We start from the raw sequence: 22,803 nt of genomic DNA on the forward strand, positions 1-22,803 counted from the left end.
AGAACTGAACCACCAAAAACAACAAAAAAACACAAGGAAGAAATAAAAGTAGAATTATAAAAGAACAAGAAGCAAAAGAAAAAAACAACAACTAGCATATGTGAGAAGAAAGGAAAGAAAAATGTGATCAAGAGAGTGGGGAAACGTGGGAAAATTTCTCTTCAAAATAAAACAAAACGAATCCCATCCCACTAGCAACTAATTAGATTTTCATATAAAAAAAATATTCATGCTCATACAAAAATTCAAATACAAAACCAAAGGTAAATTGAAGCCTTATCATACAACTAACAAACTCATTCTTGCCCATGCTTGTGCGGAAATTAAATTTAAATTAGATGTTCAGAGATAAAAATAGGAACAAAAACAGCTAAAATTTCAAAGGAGATATTGAAACTCAAAACCTCACACAAACAAGCATAACACTTAACCATTGAGCCAGACCAAATTACTTACCAAAATTTTAACAACCTTAATTTAAAACTGGACGTAACCCCTCTTGATTTCGCTGATTCAATTTCTTCTAACCTGACTTTCGAAAGGTGACACATCCCATTTGAGGTTGTTGTCCAACTACTCTCTGTGCGTATAGCCGTCAATGGGGGACTTGTGGCAGTGGCAGTGGCAGAGGCGAGTGAAGAAAACAAGGATGGATGCTTGTCAGCAGAGGTTGATGTAGTGATTGCATTGTTGAGAATAGGTTTGACCACGTAGGAAAAATACTTTATAGTTTTTCTAAGAGTTTGGAAAAGTAGAAAAGAAAAGTGTCACCTCAGCAAATCATTAGAAGAAAACGAAAAATTGAATGGGAGTGATTATTTCGCACAATTATTCTAATTAGAATGATTAAATGAAAAAAAAGTTAGAGTGAACAAAATGGGAAAGACTTTATTTTAGAGTGACCATGTGTTTAGTTTACCCTAATTTATATAATAGCTATCTTGATATCTTATATTAATCATATGTTATCTACAACTTATAAGAGTCAATTTATTGACCGCTAAGAAAAAATTAAATTAAATTGTGAAGAGTTTAATTTACAATATAGTATTTTTTTATTTTTACAAAAGCTTTAATAACAATTAGAATTTTTTTATTAAAATTATATTTGAATTATCAAAATAGCTAATATACGTTAATTATTTATTATTTTGAATAATATTGTTTTGCATTAATTACATGAAGTAAAATTATATTGTATATTGAGTATGTTAAAAATTCTTTAATTTATGATTTGAAAATTTTATTATAATATTTAAATTTTTAAATAAATTAATATATTTTAATTATATTTAAAATTTTAAATTAAGAAATATTATTTCACACTAATTACAATGATTACAAATATTATATTTTAAAACTAATTAAAAATTAAACATATAAAATCACATGCAACACACATAACATTAGAAACTAGTATGTATGAAAATTACAAGATATTGTTTAAATTCTCTTTTGAAATTCTAGATCTATAATATTTTTCGTAAAAAGACCTTTCCAATCACTCTCAATTTTGATATTGAGCAAATTGGTCCCTCTAAAAAAATTGGAGCAATTTAATATTTTCAATTTCAAAAGTGAGCAACTCATGACAATTAATCATGGTGTTAATGCTTTCCATCAATTGTACATAAATTTGATTGGTATAATAACAAAGTTGGCCCTTGATGTTTATATTATTTATAAATGTTGACAAAATGTGTAAATATTGTGGCTAAATTTGTTAAATCAAAATCAAATTGGCAAAACTCGTATTTTCTTCGGGCTAAATTTATTAAATCAAGATCAAAATAACATAATGTGTAAACTTTAAGTGCTAAGTTTGTTATTATACCAATAAAAAATATGTGCAATTGATAGAAAACTTTAACATTGTAATTAATTGTCCTTAGTTGCTCACTTTTGAAATTGAGAGAGATTAAATTGATGTTTCTTTTAGAAAAACTAATTTGCTCAATATTAAAATTGAAAAAGACTTTTTTTTTTCAGTAAGTCTATCTTTCATTGGGTTGTTTTGTGCTAAGATCTAAATAGTTGTCCATATATAGGAATATCAAAGGCTTTTTTTGGGAATAATATGGAAAAAAATTATTTATCGAAATAACATAAAAAAATTTTAATTACCAGAATAATATTGACGGTGCATAAGAACCCCAAATCGACATGACGGCTAACGATTTGGGGTGACTACAAAGCAATAATCATGTTAGAAAAAGACATGGAATCCTCTTAATCCCAAATCGGAAGTTGACATGCTAATTGGAGTTCCGAATGGGTTGTTATGTAAAAAAATTTCAATCTTTTATATTTTTAAAATTATTTTTATTTGTTTTATAAAAAATAAAAATACTCTTGTAGTAATATAATTTATTCAAAATGTATAAATTTACATTCATAATTTCCTTAATTAAATTGATGTCACTTGACTCGTGAAACCAAATTTAGGGTTTTAATAATTGTAGAGATATAACATAAAATAATATAAACGCAAAGTATAAAAAATTATACAATATTAATTATTCATGTATTAAGTTTATATAAAATATATAGTAATTAAAAATTAAATTAAAAAAGAACAATTTTCTCAACAAAATCTAACCCACTAATTATAGGGAAAAATGTTGTAAACTAGAAATATTAATTGGTATCAATAGAGTAAAAATAAAATATAAAAGTTGAATAAAATGCCAATCCAACACTAATCATATATTACATGATAAGAAAACACACAAGCACTTAGTTACCCTAGGAGGAACAGGCTACTTTCAGCCCGTTGATCATGTAAGAAAAGAGAGAGTCGGTAGCAAGATTAATTCTTTCACCATAACTGCGACATAAACGAGTCACAATGAGAATTAAAATTATTTATTATATAAATAGATAGATAAGAGAATTAACATATTATAGAAAATAATCGTGATCAGAAACAGGAGGCAGTGTGTCCTCGAAAACCACCAATAATAATCAAGCAAGACGAAGATCATTGGAATCAAATCGTCCTCCATGGTGAAGAACAAGATTAGGGTGGTGGATTTGATACAGGCGAAGAGCATGTAAGTTAGAGGCTCCATTTGCTGCTTCATTATAGTATCCTTCACTTTCAACTATTCCATCCTGTTGGTCAAGCTTTGTCTCCTTAATCACCACCAAAGATCGGGGGAAAACACACACTCATTATTAAGATGCACTACTAGTCTTTGATCTATTGGATAATTAATGAAAGTCAAGTTCCTTACCAAGTCGAAGACAAGATTTGCATGTCTTTCCTCCAAGTTCCTAACCTGCAGCGCATTCCAGTCCTCAAATATTATAAGAACTCGACTAATTGAATGAAAGGCGACTGTTTTTATGGTGTTGGATTCACTGACCTTCTTTCTGTGTGTGTCGGTTTGCGTTTTAATGACATGGTACTGTGGAAAATCAACTGATATTGTTAGTTTCATTATTTGAGTTTATCTCAATCGGAGGTGGTGGGGAGGTTTAGACACACACAAAAGTACCCTTTTATGTTAACCCGATTCTCCTACAAGTTCATATAAACATCTGTAAGAGAGAAGATTTTGGCATCCCAACATCCCCAATTCCAGGAAGAAAGAACACTTTCTGTTTGATCAGCTACTTGGACTTTGGGGGCTGAAAACTTTCTAAAATGGAGGAGTTGAGATGACTAGTGTGATAATAAAAATCCAAACTTTTTTTCCTGAACTTAATTCATTTAACATATTTTTAGCCAAAGGATGGGTTCTTCCACTTAGAACGCTTAACTTTTCTTTTGTAGTGAAAGAAGCCAAAGCAAGATATCCTTTTTTGGGAGGGGCGGGGGGGTAAAACAAAAAAAAGAAGCAATAATTTCAAACCTTTCTGTCACGTATAGCCACCAAGGAAGAATCCATCTTAGCCTCAAGAGCCTGCAATTCCTTAATGTTAAGATCATCCAGGTCTCCACCCATCCTCTGCCTGCTAAAACAATTTCCTAGTCAAAGTTTTACTTCATAAACCATGAAAAAAGGACTTTATTTATTACCAAAATAACCCTAAGTTTGGTTTGGTATGTATGTCAAAGCACTAATTCCTTTACCTGATCTCTCTTCTTGACTTCTTGTTGATCTCCTTCAGCCTTCTGTAGTTTTCTTGCATTTTCTGGCGAAACAAACAAAGCGTACAACTAAAATATAAGAAGAAAATCTGGAAAAGCCGACAGATCAAGCAAGCAAACATTCAAGAGAAAGACTAACAACCTCGTAGTGGGAGATCCAGAGATCGGTGCCTGTAGTCTTTTGATAAAGATCAAAAAACGCCTTCGTCCTAATTTACATCAACAGCAACACAAACAAAATCCATATAAATTCTTTCATGCATACATATATATATGTGTGTGGAGAGAGAAATGGGGTTTGGGTATTGTACGAGATATTAGGGCTGATGAACTCATGGAATTTCCCAGTGCTGGAGAACATGATGAGTGAAACCTTAGCATCACATAGAACAGTGAGCTCTTGGGCTTTCTTGAAAATACCATTTCTTCTCTTGGAATAGGTCACTTGTCTGTTTGTAGCGTTTTCAATCCTCTTGATCTCGATCTTGCCACGACCCATTTTCTTTTCCCTTGAAAATCTCAAAAAAAGAAAAAGAAAAGGTGCAGTAGGGAAAATTAAGAATAAGATTAGAAGAGGTAGAACAGCAGCAGCTAGCTATATGCTAAGAGCTTAGTACAAATAGACTATCTTCAAGTTCAACAGAGGAAGAGGAGAAGAAGAAGATGATAAAGAAAAGGGAGAGGAAGGGCGGTGTAGAATCTATATCGGGAAAGGGTATAAAAAAGTTTTATGTTTTGTAACTATAAGTGGTGGTTCATTAAATGAACACCGATCAAAGAGCAGGGGCATCTTGAGGCTAGGGTAACACCCCCTGATAACGTGTGAGATTGGGTTTTTTTCCTTTCATGTTTTTCTTCGATCACGACAGGACATGAATGTATACACGACAGTGCTCCTTTTCCTTAAACCTCTTTGTTGGGAGATCTAGTTAAGTAGGATTCGGTTTAGTAGTAAGCTGTCTTGATGTAGTTGTTTCTAACACTGACTATTAGAGAAAATACAATCATCGATTTACTCGCATAATATCATCATTTTGATTCACTCTTCTTCTTCTTCTTCTTCTTTTTTTTATTACTTGAATTGTTTTTTAACTTTTGTTTTAGATTTCTTTCTTTATCCTCAAATGGCATTGGGACCGCCACAGCCTTTTGGACCTCGAAAGTGGAATCTAAATTGTGAATCCCTAATTATGGGAGTTTCTTCGCCTTCTTTTTTCTGCCTTATAAATATCTTACCCGTTCATGTATTCACCATTCACATTTATATTGTTGATTATCAAAGAAATTTAAAATAGGAAGAACCTTTGTTTTCTAGGGTGTTTTTGGGCAAAGGATTTAGTGGAGGATTTTCATTTCTAATAAGATTTTTAAATTTTCAAAAATAAGTTTACTTATTCAAATCAACACAATTGGAAATTTTAAAATTTTAAGAGATTGAGAGGAATTTTAAGTTGAAATTGCATGAAAAAAGGGGTTAAAATACCATGGAGGCCCCGATACTAAGAGTAAGATTATATTTTATTTTATTTTTATTAAAAATATTAAATTAGCCATTGTATATTAGATCAAAGAGTAAACTAGTCATTCTGTTAAAAATATCATCTATTTCTACTATTAAAAAAACCATGCTAGTTTTTAATAGTACAAAAGGATGAAATTTTTAATAGAAAGAACCAATTCGTTCCTTAATCTAACATGTAGGGACTAGTTTGTTCATTTTTTTAGTAGAGTGACCAAAATACAATTCGACTCCTACCACACAGGCTTTTATGATACTTTTACAAAAAAAAAGAAGAAGATGATTTTTCAAATTCTCTTTCGCTTAATACACATGATAGCGCGATAAAATAAAAAACATAAACTTTAAAATGTAATTTTTATTTAATTCCATTTATATATTATTAAAAATATTTATATACTTTTACAAATCTAATGATATCCCTATAACATATTTTATATTATTTATTTTTAATATCATTATTTTCTTTTATAATTATTTTTTTTAACTTATTAAATTTCATTAACTTAAATTTTTCTTAAAAATTATTTATCCAAACAAAATAATCACAAATACTAAAAAGATATTAATATTTTAAAATACTAACATTTTCAAATTCTTCAAAATTTTAAAATTCCTGACCTAAAAAATCTGCCTAAGAATCAAGTAGTGCTGTCAATTCGCTCAAAAACCTAAGCTCTTAATTAGTTTAACACTCCCCTGAATCTGCTATATAAATATCACACCTGTCCAACTAGCAAATCAAATTATGATAGGTTTTGTTGTTAAGTCCTTTAATGAACATGTTAGCTAATTGCTTATTTGATGTCACATGAAACATGATCAAGGCACCAATTATAAACTTTTTCCTTTACAAAGTGTTCATCAATTTAAATATGTTTTTGTTGGATCGTGTTGTACCGATGTCAACTCTGTTATCACAATGCAAGGCTAATTTATTGAAACTTTTAATTCCTCCAAAACTTTTTGAAATCATAGAAGCTCATAAACACCTTCAACCATAGCTGTATTCTCTGCTTTAACATTCTACTTCTTTTTCTTTCTTTTTTTTCCTTCACTCCAGACAGGAGTCAAGAGTACAATGGACCAAAACAGTCCTTACAAAGCAAGACCAATATGCATAAAAACTCAACAAATTAAACCAAGACCAGAAAAAGCTGTTGAGAAAACTTAAAGCAAGCATAAACGTAAAAGAAAAGAGAAACAAAGAAGCAATACAACCATCGCAGCTGATCATCTAGACCAGCAACTCGATCATCAACCTGGATCAAATACAGCAACTGGTCATTTAGACCAGAAACCCGATGGAGAAGGAGCCCAAACCGATGCTTGATTTATCCCTTTCAATATTTCAGGAGCCACTACATTCGAGGGGTTCCTAAATACATCATCAATGCTAGAGGATAAGGAAGGTCATTTAGATTTAAACCACCATGCGGACCTCTGAATAATTGTTTGCAAAATCTGCGTCCCATCAAACACTTTTCCCTTGAACACCATCCCATTAAGAAAAAGCCATATGATCCAGACAACAGAGTAGAAAAAAATTCTCCACAGATTGTCTCACCTTCTCGGATCCAAAGCATGCTGCCAAGCGAGGAAAATATAGTTTGGATTTCCAAGAACAAACCACACCACATCCCAAAGCTGACAGCATTGCTGCCAAATCACCTAAGTCTTGCTACAAAAAAAAGAAGAGGTGTCAATGGACTCAGATCTCTCTCATACAGGAATTGCTAGCAGCATCCTACAAAATGATGCCTCCTTGCGAGCTCCTCCCTTGTGGGAATCCTTCTGCGAAGCAACTACCAAACGAAAATCTCCACTTTATGAGGAGCTAGCCCTGCCCATAAATATTTCCCAGAACTACGTTCTACTTCTTACTTCTCTAAGTGACTAAATCTTCTACAAATGTGCAATATTAAGAGGTAGACCTGTCATCATCTGTAGGTCCAGCCCAATCTTTATCCGTAAATGCTTCTATCTGAAGGTAACCTTTAGGTTATGTAAAATACAAAATAACATGCACGTGAGATTCCTAATGATCACTGATACAAAACTAGGAGGGGAAATTCATTCGAGTTCAAGAGTGATACATGCAGGATATGGGTGAAAATTATTAAATAAATTCGCCGATACTGTTGTTTTTCAAGTCGAGAATATCGACCAACTTGCAATACATTTCTGGATGGAATTAGAAAATATTTGGATTGAGTTGTGTTCTTATGGATTAAAGAGCTATTTCTTAGCTTCGTAATTCACTTTGAAATACATCAATTCGAGTTCAAGAGCTCAAGTTTTGGTCGTTTTAGTTAAGACTGACCAACTAAAAATAATTCGACGAGTTCAGTACGGCTTTTTTAAGTTGAAGGCTTTGAAATTATCTTTAGCCACCAATTGTGTAACACCCATAACCTGTTTCCATCGTCGAAATAGGGTTACAGAGTATTACCATGCAATTCGGAACATTTCATAACAATTAGCTTCCAATTCATCAAATTAATTAACAATATTCATAAATAATTCAGAATGAAGTAAGACATACATTCACGGGTCTTAAATCGAGCCTACGAGGCTTTACGAATAGTTTAGGAACAATCAGGGACCAATTAGAAACAAAATAGGAGATTTAGGACAAAAATGAAAAACTTCAAAACAGAGGTCACACAGCTGTGTGTCCAGGCCGTGTGACGAAGCCCAGACCGTGTGGCTATCCTACACGTCCATGTATTAACCCATGTAGCTCACTGACATGGGTCACACGGCTGTGTCGCAGGCCGTGTGAACCTTGCAACTAACACGCCCGGGGCACACACCCGTGTGGGATGCCCGTGTGTGACAACCCATGTCTCAGGCCGTGTGTACCCAAAAATGACCCAAAATGTTCCCATTTCATATTCAAATGCTTAAGTACCTAAACCAATTATTAACACATGATTATAAGACTTCAAAATGCATTTCAATGACACCTAAATCATGCCAAACCAAACGTCCTAAAGCCTAACCAATGTGTCACCAATGACACCACATTTCAAACACTTAACATTTTCACCTACCTAGAATTACATTACACCAGTCTCAACTCACTCAAAATAACTTGCATTCAATTCTAACATACATTGCTTAATTTATATCAAACTTACCATTCCATGCTTGACCACTCATGTTTAAACTTGGAACTTAACAAGCATACCACACTAGTTACTCATTCCACCACATCAAAAGCACAATACATAACACATTACAAAATACTTGTGAACCTACAATCATGACCCAATGGTCCTATTACATGTCATATAAGCCAAGTTAAAATTAAAATCTACCAAAGAGGTCCTCGGATAGTGTGATTCTTCGAGTTGATTTCATTTCCCGATTTCCACAAAAATGTAATCTACAAAGAAGAAGACAATGACACGAGTAAGCTTACATAAAGCTTAGTAAGTTCGTTGATTAAACAATAAAGCTTACCGAACCAAATATAATAATACAAATAACAAGATTAATGAACATAGTTCCTGTCAATAAGGTTATTAATAGATTTCTGTCAATCACAGCTCTCAACAAGTGAGTAATGCTCAACAATAAATACAAATAAAAATTTCCACATTTCAATAACATTTAGTAATAATTAGACAATGCCCGATGAACGATATACAAATACGAGTATACGGTTAACCATCCAGAACATAGCAGACGCTCTTACGAGCTAATCCAACCAATAACACACATTGACACTAAGTGCCCAACCCATAGGCCAACATTCACCCCCGTAACACACCAGAAATGTTGTACTATAACTCAGTAGTCCGCAACAAATGCAAGACCTCAGTATATTCAGTGAATAGAGGATATACAAAAGTCATTGTCACATCTCATACAAATCTTGTATCGCGCGCAAATAACCTACTGGCATGTCAATTGTACTCTATCCTACGTTCATCCTACTCATGTTTTATAAATAGAAAACAGTACTATCGTTTTATTTCATTAGTTCTCATTTACAAGACAACATTTGTATTAATCAAAATTTAACAATTGAATTTATTCTAATATGCATTTAAAAATGTATTAGAATTAAATCAATCGAACTTACCTGACTAAACTGCAGCGCAACAAGGTACAGGGACTATTCAGTAATTTTTTTCCACGATTATCAGCTCGTTCTTGATCTAAAATAATAATTTCATTCAACTAACTAATTCCAACAGCCAAATCAATTCATTTTATGCAATTAAGTCTTTTACATTTTTACAAGATTACCCTCAACATTTTACTTTTATACAATTTAGTCCTTAAGCCCAAAACATGCACTTTATCCATTGTCATTCAAACCCAAGCTTAGTCGAATATTCAAGGGTTTCACTACAAACCATATTTACGATTATTTTATATCAAGCCCTTGTAATTTTGTTACTTTAACAATTTAGTCCTTAAATATTAAAATCATCAAAAACTACTTTACAAAATAGTCCTATCTAACAACCAAGCTTAATAATCTACCATAAAACTTCAAGAATATACTAAACTCATCAATGACACAATCCATAACATTTAGCAGATTTACAAATTAATCCTCGGGTTAGCTGGATTAAGCTAATACAAGCTAAAAACATAAAAATCACAAAAAAAATGGGTGAGATTTCACCTACCTATTATGAACCCAAAGCTTGGTCGAATATCTTCTCAACTCTTCTAGGGTTTTTGGTTATTATGAACCAAGTTTATATGACGTATCAATTTATTATTGGTTAGAATTTTTTTTTTAAAAAAAACAAGGCATTTTGGTACAAAATTGGTAGCAAAATAGTTTATGTATAATTTGTAACAAAAAACAAATTTATGTAATCATTTGTTGGTTAAGCTTTTTTAAAAAATAGATTTAACTATTTAAATAACAACTTGACTAAAAGGGGTATCAACTTGAGAAAAAAAAAGTAGTTTAAGTACCATTTGTAATAAAAAAAAGGTTGTTACCAAGATGAGAAAAATTGACATAATTTATATACTAATTTATGGGTTAAACCTATATCTTTTGGGTTTGCATTTGTTCATCTTTGTTTATATTAATATTTTTTTTGGGTTTGTGATTGTTCATATTGATAAATTTTTCGGGATTTATCTTTTTATATATGTGTATTCTTTTAATGAGAATTTGGGTAAAATTTGTAAATTTGTAAATTTTAATTTTTAATTTGCAAATGAAACAACAAGAAAAAAAATAACTTTTGGAAGAAATGATCAAGAACTAAATGAATTACCCACATATTTTTTTTAAAAAAAATCTAGGTTAAAATCATTTAATTATTTCATGAAATTAATGAGTTTTATTTTTATAATTTTATAATTTTTAATTATATAAAAAATTAGATTATATATTTCTTGATTTTTTATATTTTATATTTATTTTTTTAAAATATATTTTTATTAAAAAATGGCTTATGGTGTATTTCTATTGGTGGCCTTTTTTTTTAAATGGTTGGACCAAAACCTCTTTTAGGGTAACCAAAATTTAAAATGAAATAATACTTTTAACTACTAAATTGAGTAAAAATTGATGTATTTTAAGGTTAAATAGTGAATTAATCCATACATAAATAATGTTTTTTCCATTAAATTACTCTTCGTCTTTTCTTTCATATTTTGGGTTCACTTGCACAAAGAGTATGTCAATTTATAAGATTGATAATGTCACCTACTTATTAGATACTACACATGTAACATCTTAAAAATTGAGGTTTAGTAGAATTGGGTTTGTGAAGCAAGAGAGAGTGGTGATGCCTTAATTTTTTAGGTTATCTATGCATTTTTAAAAAATAAATAAGGTATTGGTTTGTTGGTTAACTGTTAGTGAAATGTTCATTGAAACCCAAATTTAAATCCCTACTCTCTCACTATTTTTATTATTTTGCAAATTTTTCCTTAAACCATAGTTTGTGACATGTCTTATTTTTAAAAAAAAATAAATATTTCAAAATTATATCAAAAATGAGTTATTGGTTTGATGGTTAAACATTAGTGAATTTATCCTTGAGGTCCTAACTTCAATTTCATTCTCATGCAAATAATTTAAATTTTTTATTACAAAAACCCCTTGTTTTAATACGTGGACCATCCAAGCCTAGTTAACCTAGGTATAAATATTAATTTTTCACTAATAATCAGCCTTTAATCCTTCTCCTCATTGACCTAGCCATTCCTCTCCTCATCTCCTTCTCTTTGATTTTAATTTTTTTCCTTTGCTCCATTGTTGTCGTCTACACCTAGTTTTACCATCTCTTTCTTTTTTTTCTTTTTGGCACAAGATTTATTAACATATTCTCCACCATATTGCTGTCATTTTTCCTCGTTAAAATCAGCCTCAAATATGAAATCTTGAACTCTAAGATCAATCCCGAACATTGCCAAGAAATTGTCATTGCAGTTTCTCTCGACTAGCTTGGGTAAGGTCTCTTTTCTCTTCAATTTCATGATTAATTTCGTCAATTAAAAACCAAAATTTCCAGATCCAGAACTTGGTGGATTTTAAATGATTTCAAAGGTATTTTTCCAAATTTTAAATAAATCTCAAACCATCTTAAAATTAGCCCCAATTTTGGCCACCGCGAGTGGTGGTGCGTGCACCTATGGGCAAGAAAAGGGGCTGTTTTGTTTATTGGTTCTTGCTTATATTTTTCCAGCCTTAATTTTAGTTCTTTAATCCTCCTAATCAGTTTTAAACCCATTTCAATTAGGGGAAAATTTTCTTGATCGATTGGCCATTCAAAACCCACAAATCGTGAAGCGTAAGTGCAATTAAGGGTAACTAGTTTGTTACTTCGACATAGTTGTTGGGTAAAGGTTATGAATTGATTAAATGAAGGTATTTAATCATTAATTAGCTACTGATTTCCTGTATATTATTGAATTAGGTGTTGACCCAAACGCCGCAAATCATCCGTAAAGGCAAAGAACGATTGTACGTACGATTCACATTTATACAGTGTAAGAAATCTAACTAGTTTAGATTCATAAAATAGTTATAATTTCAACGATTGGTTTTAACTTATAAGTGGGTTTTTGGGGGTTAGTTTAATGGTAAATTGATTAAATTTACACTGAATTTTGGTTTTGGTTCGTTTAAGGAATTATTAAGGGAAATTGGAAGATTCGCTAGTGTGCTTCAAGGAAACGAAAAATAAGGTATGGGTCCTAAACTCATAAAATTGTTTGAAAATGTTAAATATCATGTTATATTTGATAAATTAGCTTGTTGATTGGATTGACTCAATAGCTGAATTATTGATTTTGTGAGTGGTGGAACCAGGTATGTTTCGAGCCTTAAAATATTGACATGTTGGCAAAATTGCTAGTTTGATAGTATGAATATTTGATTGAGTTTGCAATTGCATATTTGAGTTATGAGATAAGAGAATGTTTGATTGAATGATATAATGTGTTGAGATAAGCTTATGTATGATTTAAACGCATGAGATGTTTGTTATATTGTGTATTGAAAAGGGTGCTATTTATGCACAATAAAAATACGTAAAGTATATGAAATTGAACAATATTGATTGATACCAACACTATGGTAATTTGAAAGATTGGAAATTGTTTCCATTTACTGAAAGTATGTGATTATTGAAGACATGCTGAGCAGATTGGAAATTGTTTCCATTTACTGAAAGTATGTGATTATTGAAGACATGCTGAGCATGTCAAATGAATGTGAAAAATATTGAGATATGATTATGTGGGAGATTATGTGACATATTATGTAACAACCCGTTTTCAGTGAAATCGGAACAATGGTTTCGGGATCACAAATTCGAGTTCAGAAGAAAATTTATTTTAATATTATTTCATCGTCTGCATTATGATTGAAATATCATATAAAAATTTCATAAAGAAATTTTATTGGTTACATGTCTAATTAATGGAAAGGACCAAATTGCATAAAATGCAAAAGTTGAGTTCTAGTAGCTATAGGTATAAATAGCTATGGAATTCAAAATTGGAGGTCCTTATATGGCAAATAAACCATTAAGAGGAGTTAGTAGATAAGTATGATTAATCATCAATGGAAAATTAAAAAAAGAAAATGATTAAATTAGAAAGTAAAAGATAAAAAGATGATGAATAATAAAATAAACTAAAATATCATCATTTTCATCATCTTTCCCAAATAAAAGACATGGAAACCCTATTTTGGAGAGCTTGAAGTTAGCAAACTATTTTGGCTAAATTAGGTATGTATTCTTGTCCTATTTTTAATAATTTTTATATTTCTGAGATCCTAATAGCTTAATCCAGCTACCTCAGAGATTAATTTGTAAATTTATCAAAGTACTAGGGTTTTTCCATGGATGAATATAGTAGAATTATGATGTTTTATGGTAGATATTGAAAGGTTGTTGATAGATAAACAACTTTTGTAAAGGGAATTTTGATGAAATTATGATTTATGGACTAAATTAAAAAGATGTAAAATTCATGGAAAAATTCTGAATTTTGTGAAACAAATGGGCTGCTATTTTGATATATGAAAATCGATTAGGGTTGGAATAAGGATTAAATTGCATGAATTTCATTTTCCGAGCCTAGAGACAAAATCGTAATTAATTAAAAGTATATGGGCAAAACGGTAATTTTTCTAAAGATGTGAATTGGATTGAATTGAATATAAATTGATGTTAAAATCATTCGAATAGATCCGGATAGATAAAATAGAGAGGTAGATCGAGGAAAAGAAAAAGAAACGGATTAGTAGCTTTTGTGTACACGAACATTGTCGAGGTAAGTTCACGTAACTAAATTATATATTTATATGTTTGAAGTTGTGTATGTGATTGTATTATTTCCATGTATATGAAATTAATCACATATCCGACGATGAACAACAAGTATTAAGTACTGTTTAAATAAATGAAATTCAATGGATATAGGGTTCCCATATCGATTGTGATCCTGCATGTGTTGCGGACACACCACAGCTCGAAAGAGCATTCCGTTATTAGCTCTCATGAGCTTCCCCTTAAATGATTCTTGCGAGCTTCCCTTTAATAGCTTTTCAGAGTTTCCCGATTTAAAGGCTCTTTTATGAGCTTCCCGATATTGGCTCGCATGAGCTTCCTGATATTAGCTTGCATGAGCTTCTCGATATTGGCTTGCTTGAACTTCTCGACATTGACTCGTATGAGCTTTCCATTAATGGCTCTCCGGAGCTTCCCATTACATGGCTCATATGAGCTTCCCATTATATGGCTCGAAAGAGCTTCCCGTTTATATGCTTGTATGAGCATTCCCTAATATGAATTGACGGATTACAGATTTGTACATTTTGTGTGTACTACTCGTGTATCCATCGATATTTTAAATGATTCAACGTCAAAATTCTAACATGAGAAAATATATGAATTCGAAATGAATCATTATCCATATTTACTTGAAATACATGAAATTTTGATATTTGAGGAGCTCATACATGTTTCTTGATATTCATGTGAAATAAATGACTTAATATTTTTGATAAAGTTATGTGTTTAGGCTACTAGCCAATTTGCTTTGGATGTATTTTTGTATGTTTACCTTGAATTTAAATAAATGGGAAGTTAATTTTCTGTTATACAAACTTACTAAGCATTAAATGCTTACTCTCTTTTATAAAACTTCGGAAGTTTATTGGGTTGGAAGCTTGGTGGAGATATCTTACACTATCCATCGGCCCATTTCGGTATATAGAAATTTTATTTTGGTTATAATGACATGTATAAGGTAATTTAGCCAATGTTGGCTTAAAAATATTTTGTTGTAAATAGCCATTGGAATGGCTTGAGTTGGACATATTTTGATATATATATATATATATATATGTGGCTTAATATGTTTGTTGTGTTTAATGTGGTTGAATAATGGATAATTTATGAATATAATAATGTATTATTTGAGATAATATGATTGGAGAAATATGCATATAGGTTTATATGGTCAATTAGGTAAGACTGAATACTTGGATATATGGGGTATTATGGTATGTGTTAAATTTGGTTTTGGCTTGAGACACGGGCATGTCTCTTGACCGTGTGAGCCACACGGCCTGAGCACACGGTCGTGTGTCTCCTGCAAATTAAATTTTTTTTTATATTTTACGAAAAAAATTTTGAGTTCTTGGTTTAGTCCCGACTTGTTTCGAATGCATAATTTGGGCCTCAAGGACTCATAAAAGGGACGTTATAATTGTATATGATTTTTTTTCTAATATGAATGTTAAATGATATGAAAATGTCTGTATTTGATCTGTATATTTTGGTAATGCTCTGTAACCAATAAATGATAGGTTAGGGGTGTTACATTTATTGGTATCAGAGTTATGGTTTAGTCGATTCTCAGACTAACGTAGCACGTACGAGTCTAGCTATACATGCCATTATATAACCTGTGATAGTGTGATATCTCCTGACTATTTTAAAACATGTCTTTCATATAGTAATGTCATCCAACCGAGCTGAATCGGAAGAACCTGAAAGTGATGCTCAAGCTTCTGTACGAAGAGCAACCTCGAGTAGTAGTAGAAGGCCCGTATCAGAAGGCTAAGTAGGAGAGGCTAAAAAAGCCTTTTTCCATATGATGAATGAGTGGTTTATAGAATATGTAAGAACAAATCTGGCTATGCAACAACCTCCACCTCCTCTTGTTTCTCAACCGGTTCCTAATATGCCTCAAGATATATAACTTGTTAGAACTAGTAAGCCTCTTGTAGATAAAACCCGTAAATATGGTGCTGAAGAGTTTAGAGCTACAGCTGATGGTGATCTAAAAAGAGCTGAATTTGAGTTAAAAATACCATTAGAGTTCTTGATGAATTGTCTTGTACACCGGCCGAATGTCTAAAATGTGTTGTATCTCTGTTAAAGGATTCAACCCATAAGTGGTGGAACACTTTAATTTCTGTTGTAACCGAAAGATAGGGTTACATAGGAATTTTTCCAAACTGAATTAAAAAAGAAGCATATCAGTAAGAGATTCCTTGATCAGAAACGGAAGGAATTTTTAGAGCTTAAAAAGGGGCATATGACAGGATCTAAGCATGAACGAGAATTTGTCCGACTGAGCAAATATGCTAGAGAGTGCATCTCGACTGAAATCGCTATGTGTAAGTGGTTTAAAGAGGGTCTAAATGAAGGCATAAAATTGATTGTTGAGATTCTTGAATTAAAAGAGTTTTTTGTACTGGTTGACTGAGCACATAAAGCTAAAAAACTTAGTAAAGAAAAAAGACAAGCTGAGATGGAAGCCAGAATTTTAAGTAAAAATTTATTTGAAAGTCACAACATTCGACTTCAAAGAAATCAAAGAAATCAAAGAAATATCATGATCGTTCCACTACCTTCGCGGGATACTCTGGGAGAGATAGAGGTATTCAACGCCCCAATCCAAGATCTCAGGCTACATCTGTAATAAACTGCATTTTGGTGAGTGCCGCATGAAAAACAGAGCTTATTTTAGATGTGGTTCCTTTGACCACTATCTAAGAGATTGCCCGAAAAAGCTTGAGAAAGATACCGTTCAAACTTCAAAGCCGAGCAACCCCACCACGAGAGGTTGACCACCTTGTAATCCCGGTAATGTGAGTAGTAGCCGGGGTATGACAAAATATTCAACTGTTAGATTTGAAGCTCGAGCACCAGCCAGTACATATGATATTCGTGCACGTGAAAATGCTTCTACACTTGATGTTATCACTGATACCTTTTCTCTTCTTGATACTGATATAACTGCTTTAATTGATCCCGGTTCAACCTATTCATACGTTTGCATAAATTTAGTGTTTAGTAAAAAATTATTTGTTGAGTCCACTGAATTGATCGTTAAAGTATCAAACCCCCTAGGCCAGCATGTGATGGTGGATAAAATCTACAAGAATTGTCAGTTAATGGTACGGGGTTATTGTTTTCCAGCTGATTTGATGCTACTACCGTTTGATGAATTTGATGTAATTCTGGATATGGATTGGTTAACTTAGCATGATGCCGTGGTAAATTCTAAACAAAAGCACATTGTGTTGAAATATCTGAATAGTGAAATACTCTGTATTGAATCAGATAAAATGGATGGGTTGTCTAATGTAATATCGACCATGTCAGCACAGAAATATGTTAGAAAAGGTTATGATGCTTATCTTGCCTATGTGTTGGACACTAAAGTATTTGAGTCAAAGATTAAATCAGTGTCAGTTGTTTGTGAATATCCTGATGTATTTTTGTGAATATCCTGATGTATTTCCCGAAGAGTTACCCGAATTACCGCCAGTTAGAGCAGTTGAATTTTCTATAGACCTTATTCTGGGAACAACACCAATATCAATAGCACCGTACAGAATGACCCCTATAGAACTAAAAGAGTTGAAAGCACAGTTGCAAGGATTAAAAGAGTTCATCACCTTGGGGTGCACCGATTTTGTTTGTTAAAAAGAAAGATGGATCGCTGAGATTATGTATTGATTACCGGCAACACAACAAAGTTACAATCAGGAATAAGTATCCACTGCCTCATATTGATGACTTGTTTGATTAGTTAAAAGTTGTCACAGTGTTTTCAAAAATTGATCTCTATTCTAGTTAGTATCAGTTACGAGTGAAAGACTCGGATGTGCCAAGAATAGCCTTCAAAACCAGGTACGGACATTATGAATTCCTTGTGATACCGTTTGACTTGACAGATGCACCTGTGGTATTTATGGATTTAATGAATAGAATTTTTAGACCGTATCTAGATAAATTTGTGGTGGTATTTATTGATGATATTCTGGTATATTCTCGAGATGAAAATGAACATGCTGATCATTTGAGAATTATTCCGCAAACTCTGCGTGAGAAACAACTATATGCTAAATTTAGCAAATGTGAGTTTTGGCTCCGGGAAGTTGGTTTTCTAGGATATATAGTTTCGGCTGAAGGTATTAGAGTTGACCTAAATAAAATTTCAGCAATTGTAAACTGGAAACCATCAAAAAATGTGTCTAAATTCAGAAGTTTTCTAGGATTAGTCGGTTACTATCGGAGATTTGTACAAGGGTTTTCGATGATAGCTTTGCTAATGACAAGGCTACTACAGAAAGATGTGAAATTTGAATGGACCGACAAATGTCAACAAAGTTTTGACCAGTTGAAAGCTTTGTTGACTGAAGCACCAGTTTTAGTTCAGCCTGAATCAGGTAAGGAATTTGTGATTTACAATGATGCATCATTGAACGGTTTAGGTTGTGTCTTGATGCAAGAAGGTAAAATAATAGCCTATTCTTTTATATAGTTAAAACCACATGAGAAGAATTACTCGATACATGATTTAGAATTGGCAGCTATTTTTTTTGCACTGAAAATTTGGCGACATTACTTGTTTGGTGAAAAATGTCACATATTCACTGATTATAAAAGTTGAAAGTACCTGATGTCGCAAAAATATTTGAATCTGAGATAGCACAGATGGCTGGAATTGTTGAAAGATTATGATTTAATTATCTATTATCATCTGGGAAAGACAAATGTGGTGGCAGATGCTCTGAGTAGAAAGTCTCTGTTTGCTTTACGAACAATGAATACCCGATTGTCGTTGTCTAATGATGGCTCCATATTAACTGAGTTAAAGACTAAATCAACATTACTGCAGCAGATTCACTAAGCTTGGAAATGTGATAATAAGTTACAAGCTAAGCGAGTACAATGTGAGTCAACTTCTGATTCAGGATTTCAAATTGGATCTGATGATTGTCTATTATTTCGAGGCAAAGTATATGTACCAAAGAATCCAGAGCTTGTACATAATATTTTGCATGAGGCTCATAATGTTACTATGTCTGTTCATTCTGGAAGTAATAAAATGTACAATGATCTGAAACAGATATACTGGTGGTCAGGAATGAAACGTGATATTTTTGAATTCGTATCTAGATGTTTGATATGTTAGCAAATTAAAGCTGAATATCAAGTACCTTCGGGATTATTTCAGCCAGTCACGATACTGAAGTGGAAATAGGAAAGAGTTACTTTGAATTTTTAATCGGGGTTACCCTTTCTCCGAAAAAGAAAGATGCCATTTGGGTAATCGTTGACCGTTTGACAAAGTATGCACACTTTGTTCCAGTAGATATAGATTTCTCCCTAGACAGATTAGCAGAATTATATGTTTTCGAAATTGTCAGACTACATGAAGTGCCAGTCTCCATTATTTCAGATAGAGATCCACGGTTCACATCTCGATTCTGGAATAAGTTACAAGAGGCTTTGGGTACGCAATTACATTTCAGTACTACATTTCATCCTCAGACCAATGGTCAATCAGAGCGTTTGATTCAGATTCTTGAATATATGCTTCGGTGTTGTGTATTGGAATTCGTAGGCAATTGGGAAAAATATTTATCGTTAGTCGAATTTGCATAAAATAATAGTTATCAATCAAGCATAAAGATGGCACCGTACGAAGCTCTGTATGGTCGTAAATGTAGAACTCCGTTATATTGGATAGAGCTTAGTGAGAAATAGATACATGGAGTTGATTTGATTCGTGAAACTGAAGAAAAGGTGCAAGTAATCCAGGATAGCTTTAAAGCAGCCTCTGATCGTCAGAAATCTTATGCAGATCTTAAACGAAAAGAAATAGAATTTCATGTTGGTGATAAAGTAATTCTGAAAGTTTCACCTTGGAAGAAATTTCTTTGGTTTACCCGTAAGGGAAAACTGAGTCCACGATTTATCAGGCCATATGAAATCATTGAAAGAATCGGACTTGTTGCACACCGATTGACATTACCGCCAGAGATTAGAAAAATTCACAATGTTTTTCATGTGTCTATGTTACGACAGTATCAGTCAGATCCTTCACATGTTATCTCTCCAATTAAGGTCGAGATTCAATCTGATATGACATATAGTGAAGAACCGATCAAAATTCTGGCACATGAGACTAAAGAATTGAGAAATAAAAAGGTAGCATTAGTAAAAGTTCTTTAGCAACGACACATTATAGAAGAAGCTATCTGGGAACCTGAGGAAACAATGAGAAAGCAATACATGAACCTCTTTACTAGTAAGATTTTCGAGGACGAAAATTCCTTAAGGAGAGGAGAGTTGTAACAGCCCGTTTTCAGTAAAATTGGAATAGTGGTTTCGGGACCACAAATTTGAGTCTGAAAGAAAATTTATTTTAATATTATTTCATGGTCTGCATTATGATTGAAATATTTTATAAAAATTTCGTAAAGAAATTTTATCGGTTACATGTCTAATTAAATGGAAAGGACCAAATTGCATAAAATGCAAAAGTTGAGTTCTAGTAGCTATAGGTATCAAATAGCTATGGAATTCAAAATTGGAGATCTTTATATGGAAAATAGACCATTAAGAGTAGTTAGTAGATAAGTATGATTAGTCATCAACGAAAAATTAAATAAAGAAGATGATTAAATTGGAAAGTAAAAGATAAAAAGATGATAAATAATAAAATAAACTAAAATATCATCATTTTCATCATCTTTCCCAAATAAAAGACATGAAAACCCTAGTTTGGAGAGCTTAAATTTACCAAACTATTTTGGCTTAATTAGGAATGTATTCTTGTCCCATTTTTAATAATTTTTATATTTCTGAGATCGTAATAGCTTAATCTAGCTACCTCGGGGATTAATTTGTAAAGTTATCAAAGTACTAGGGTCTTTCCATGGATGAATGTAGTTGAATTATGATGTTTTATGGTAGATATGAAAGGTTGTTGATAGATAAACAACTTTTGTAAAAGGAAATTTGATAAAATTATGATTTAGGGACTAAATTAAAAAGATGTAAAATTCATGGAAAAATTCTAAATTTTGTGAAATAAATGGGCTTCTATTGTGATATATGAAAATCAGTTAGGCTTGGAATAAGGATTAAATTGCATGAATTTAATTTTCCAAGCCTAGGGATGAAATCGTAATTAATTAAAAGTATAGGGGCAAAATGGTAATTTTTCCAAATATGTGAATTGGATTGAATTGAATATAAATTGATGTTAAATTCATTCGTATAGATCCGAAAAAGAAAAAGTAAAGGATTTGTAGCTTTTGTGTACACGAACATTGTCGAGGTAAGTTCGCGTAACTAAATTATATATTTATATGTTTGAATTGAATGTTGTGTATGTGATTGTATTATTTCCATGTATATGAAATTAATCACATATCCGACGATGACCAACAAGTATTAAGTTCCGTTTGAATAAATGAAATTCGATGGATACAGGGTTCCCGTATTGGTTGTGATCCTGCATGTGTTGCGGACACACCACAACTCGAAAGAGCGTCCCGTTATTAGCTCTCATGAGGTTTCCGTTAAATGGTTCTTGCGAGCTTCCCGTTAATAGCTTTTTGGAGCTTCCAGATTTAAATGCTCTTTTATGAGCTTCCCGATATTGGCTCGCATGAGCTTCCTAATTCTCGATATTGGCTAGCTTGAACTTCCCGACATTGGCTCGTATGAGCTTCCCGTTAATGGCTCTTCGGAACTTCCCGTTACATGGCTCACATGAACTTCTCGTTATATGGCTCGAAAGAACTTCCCGTTTATATACTTGTATGAGCATTCTCGAATATGAATTGACGGATTACAGATTTGTACACTTTGTGTGTACTAGTGTATCCATCAATATTTTAACTGATTCAACGTCAAAATCCTAACATGAGAAAATATATGAATTCGATATGAATCATTATCTATATTTACTTGAAATACATGAAATTTTGATATTTGAGGAGCTCATACATGTTTCTTGATATTCATGTGAAATAAATGACTAACATTTTTGATGAAGTTATGTGTTTAGGCTACTAGCCAATTTGATTTGGATGTATTTTTGTATGGTTACGTTGAATTTAAATAAATGGTAAGTTAATTTTCCGTTATACGAACTTACTAAGCATTAAATGCTTACTCTGTTTTATTTCCTCTGTTTTATAGTACTCCGAAAGCTTTTTGGGTTGGAAGCTTGATGGAGATATCTCACACTATCCATCGGCTCATTTCGGTATATATAGAAAATTTGTTGTGGTTATAATGGCATGTATAAGGTAATTTAGCCAATGTTGGCTGAAAAATATTTTGTTGTAAATAGCCATTAGAATGGCTTGAGTTGGACATATTTTGATATGTATATGTATGTGTGGCTTAATATGTTTGTTGTG

At 32.2% G+C, this 22,803-nt stretch overlaps 1 protein-coding gene across 2 annotated transcripts; it reads right to left on the reverse strand.

The window, feature by feature from the left end:
- Positions 1–2,656: 2,656 nt before the first annotated feature.
- LOC107945819 (floral homeotic protein PMADS 1-like) lies at positions 2,657–5,040 on the reverse strand. 2 transcript variants are annotated; one of them, NM_001327496.1, is given in 7 exon segments: positions 2,965–3,135; positions 3,237–3,281; positions 3,369–3,410; positions 3,858–3,957; positions 4,079–4,140; positions 4,239–4,305; positions 4,408–4,595. In NM_001327496.1, coding segments are annotated over 7 exon segments (675 nt in total).
- Between the last annotated feature and the right edge of the window lie 17,763 nt (positions 5,041–22,803).

The sequence above is a fragment of the Gossypium hirsutum genome, chromosome D12 (genome assembly GCF_007990345.1).
Source record: "Gossypium hirsutum isolate 1008001.06 chromosome D12, Gossypium_hirsutum_v2.1, whole genome shotgun sequence".
Classification (NCBI taxonomy): domain Eukaryota; kingdom Viridiplantae; phylum Streptophyta; class Magnoliopsida; order Malvales; family Malvaceae; genus Gossypium; species Gossypium hirsutum.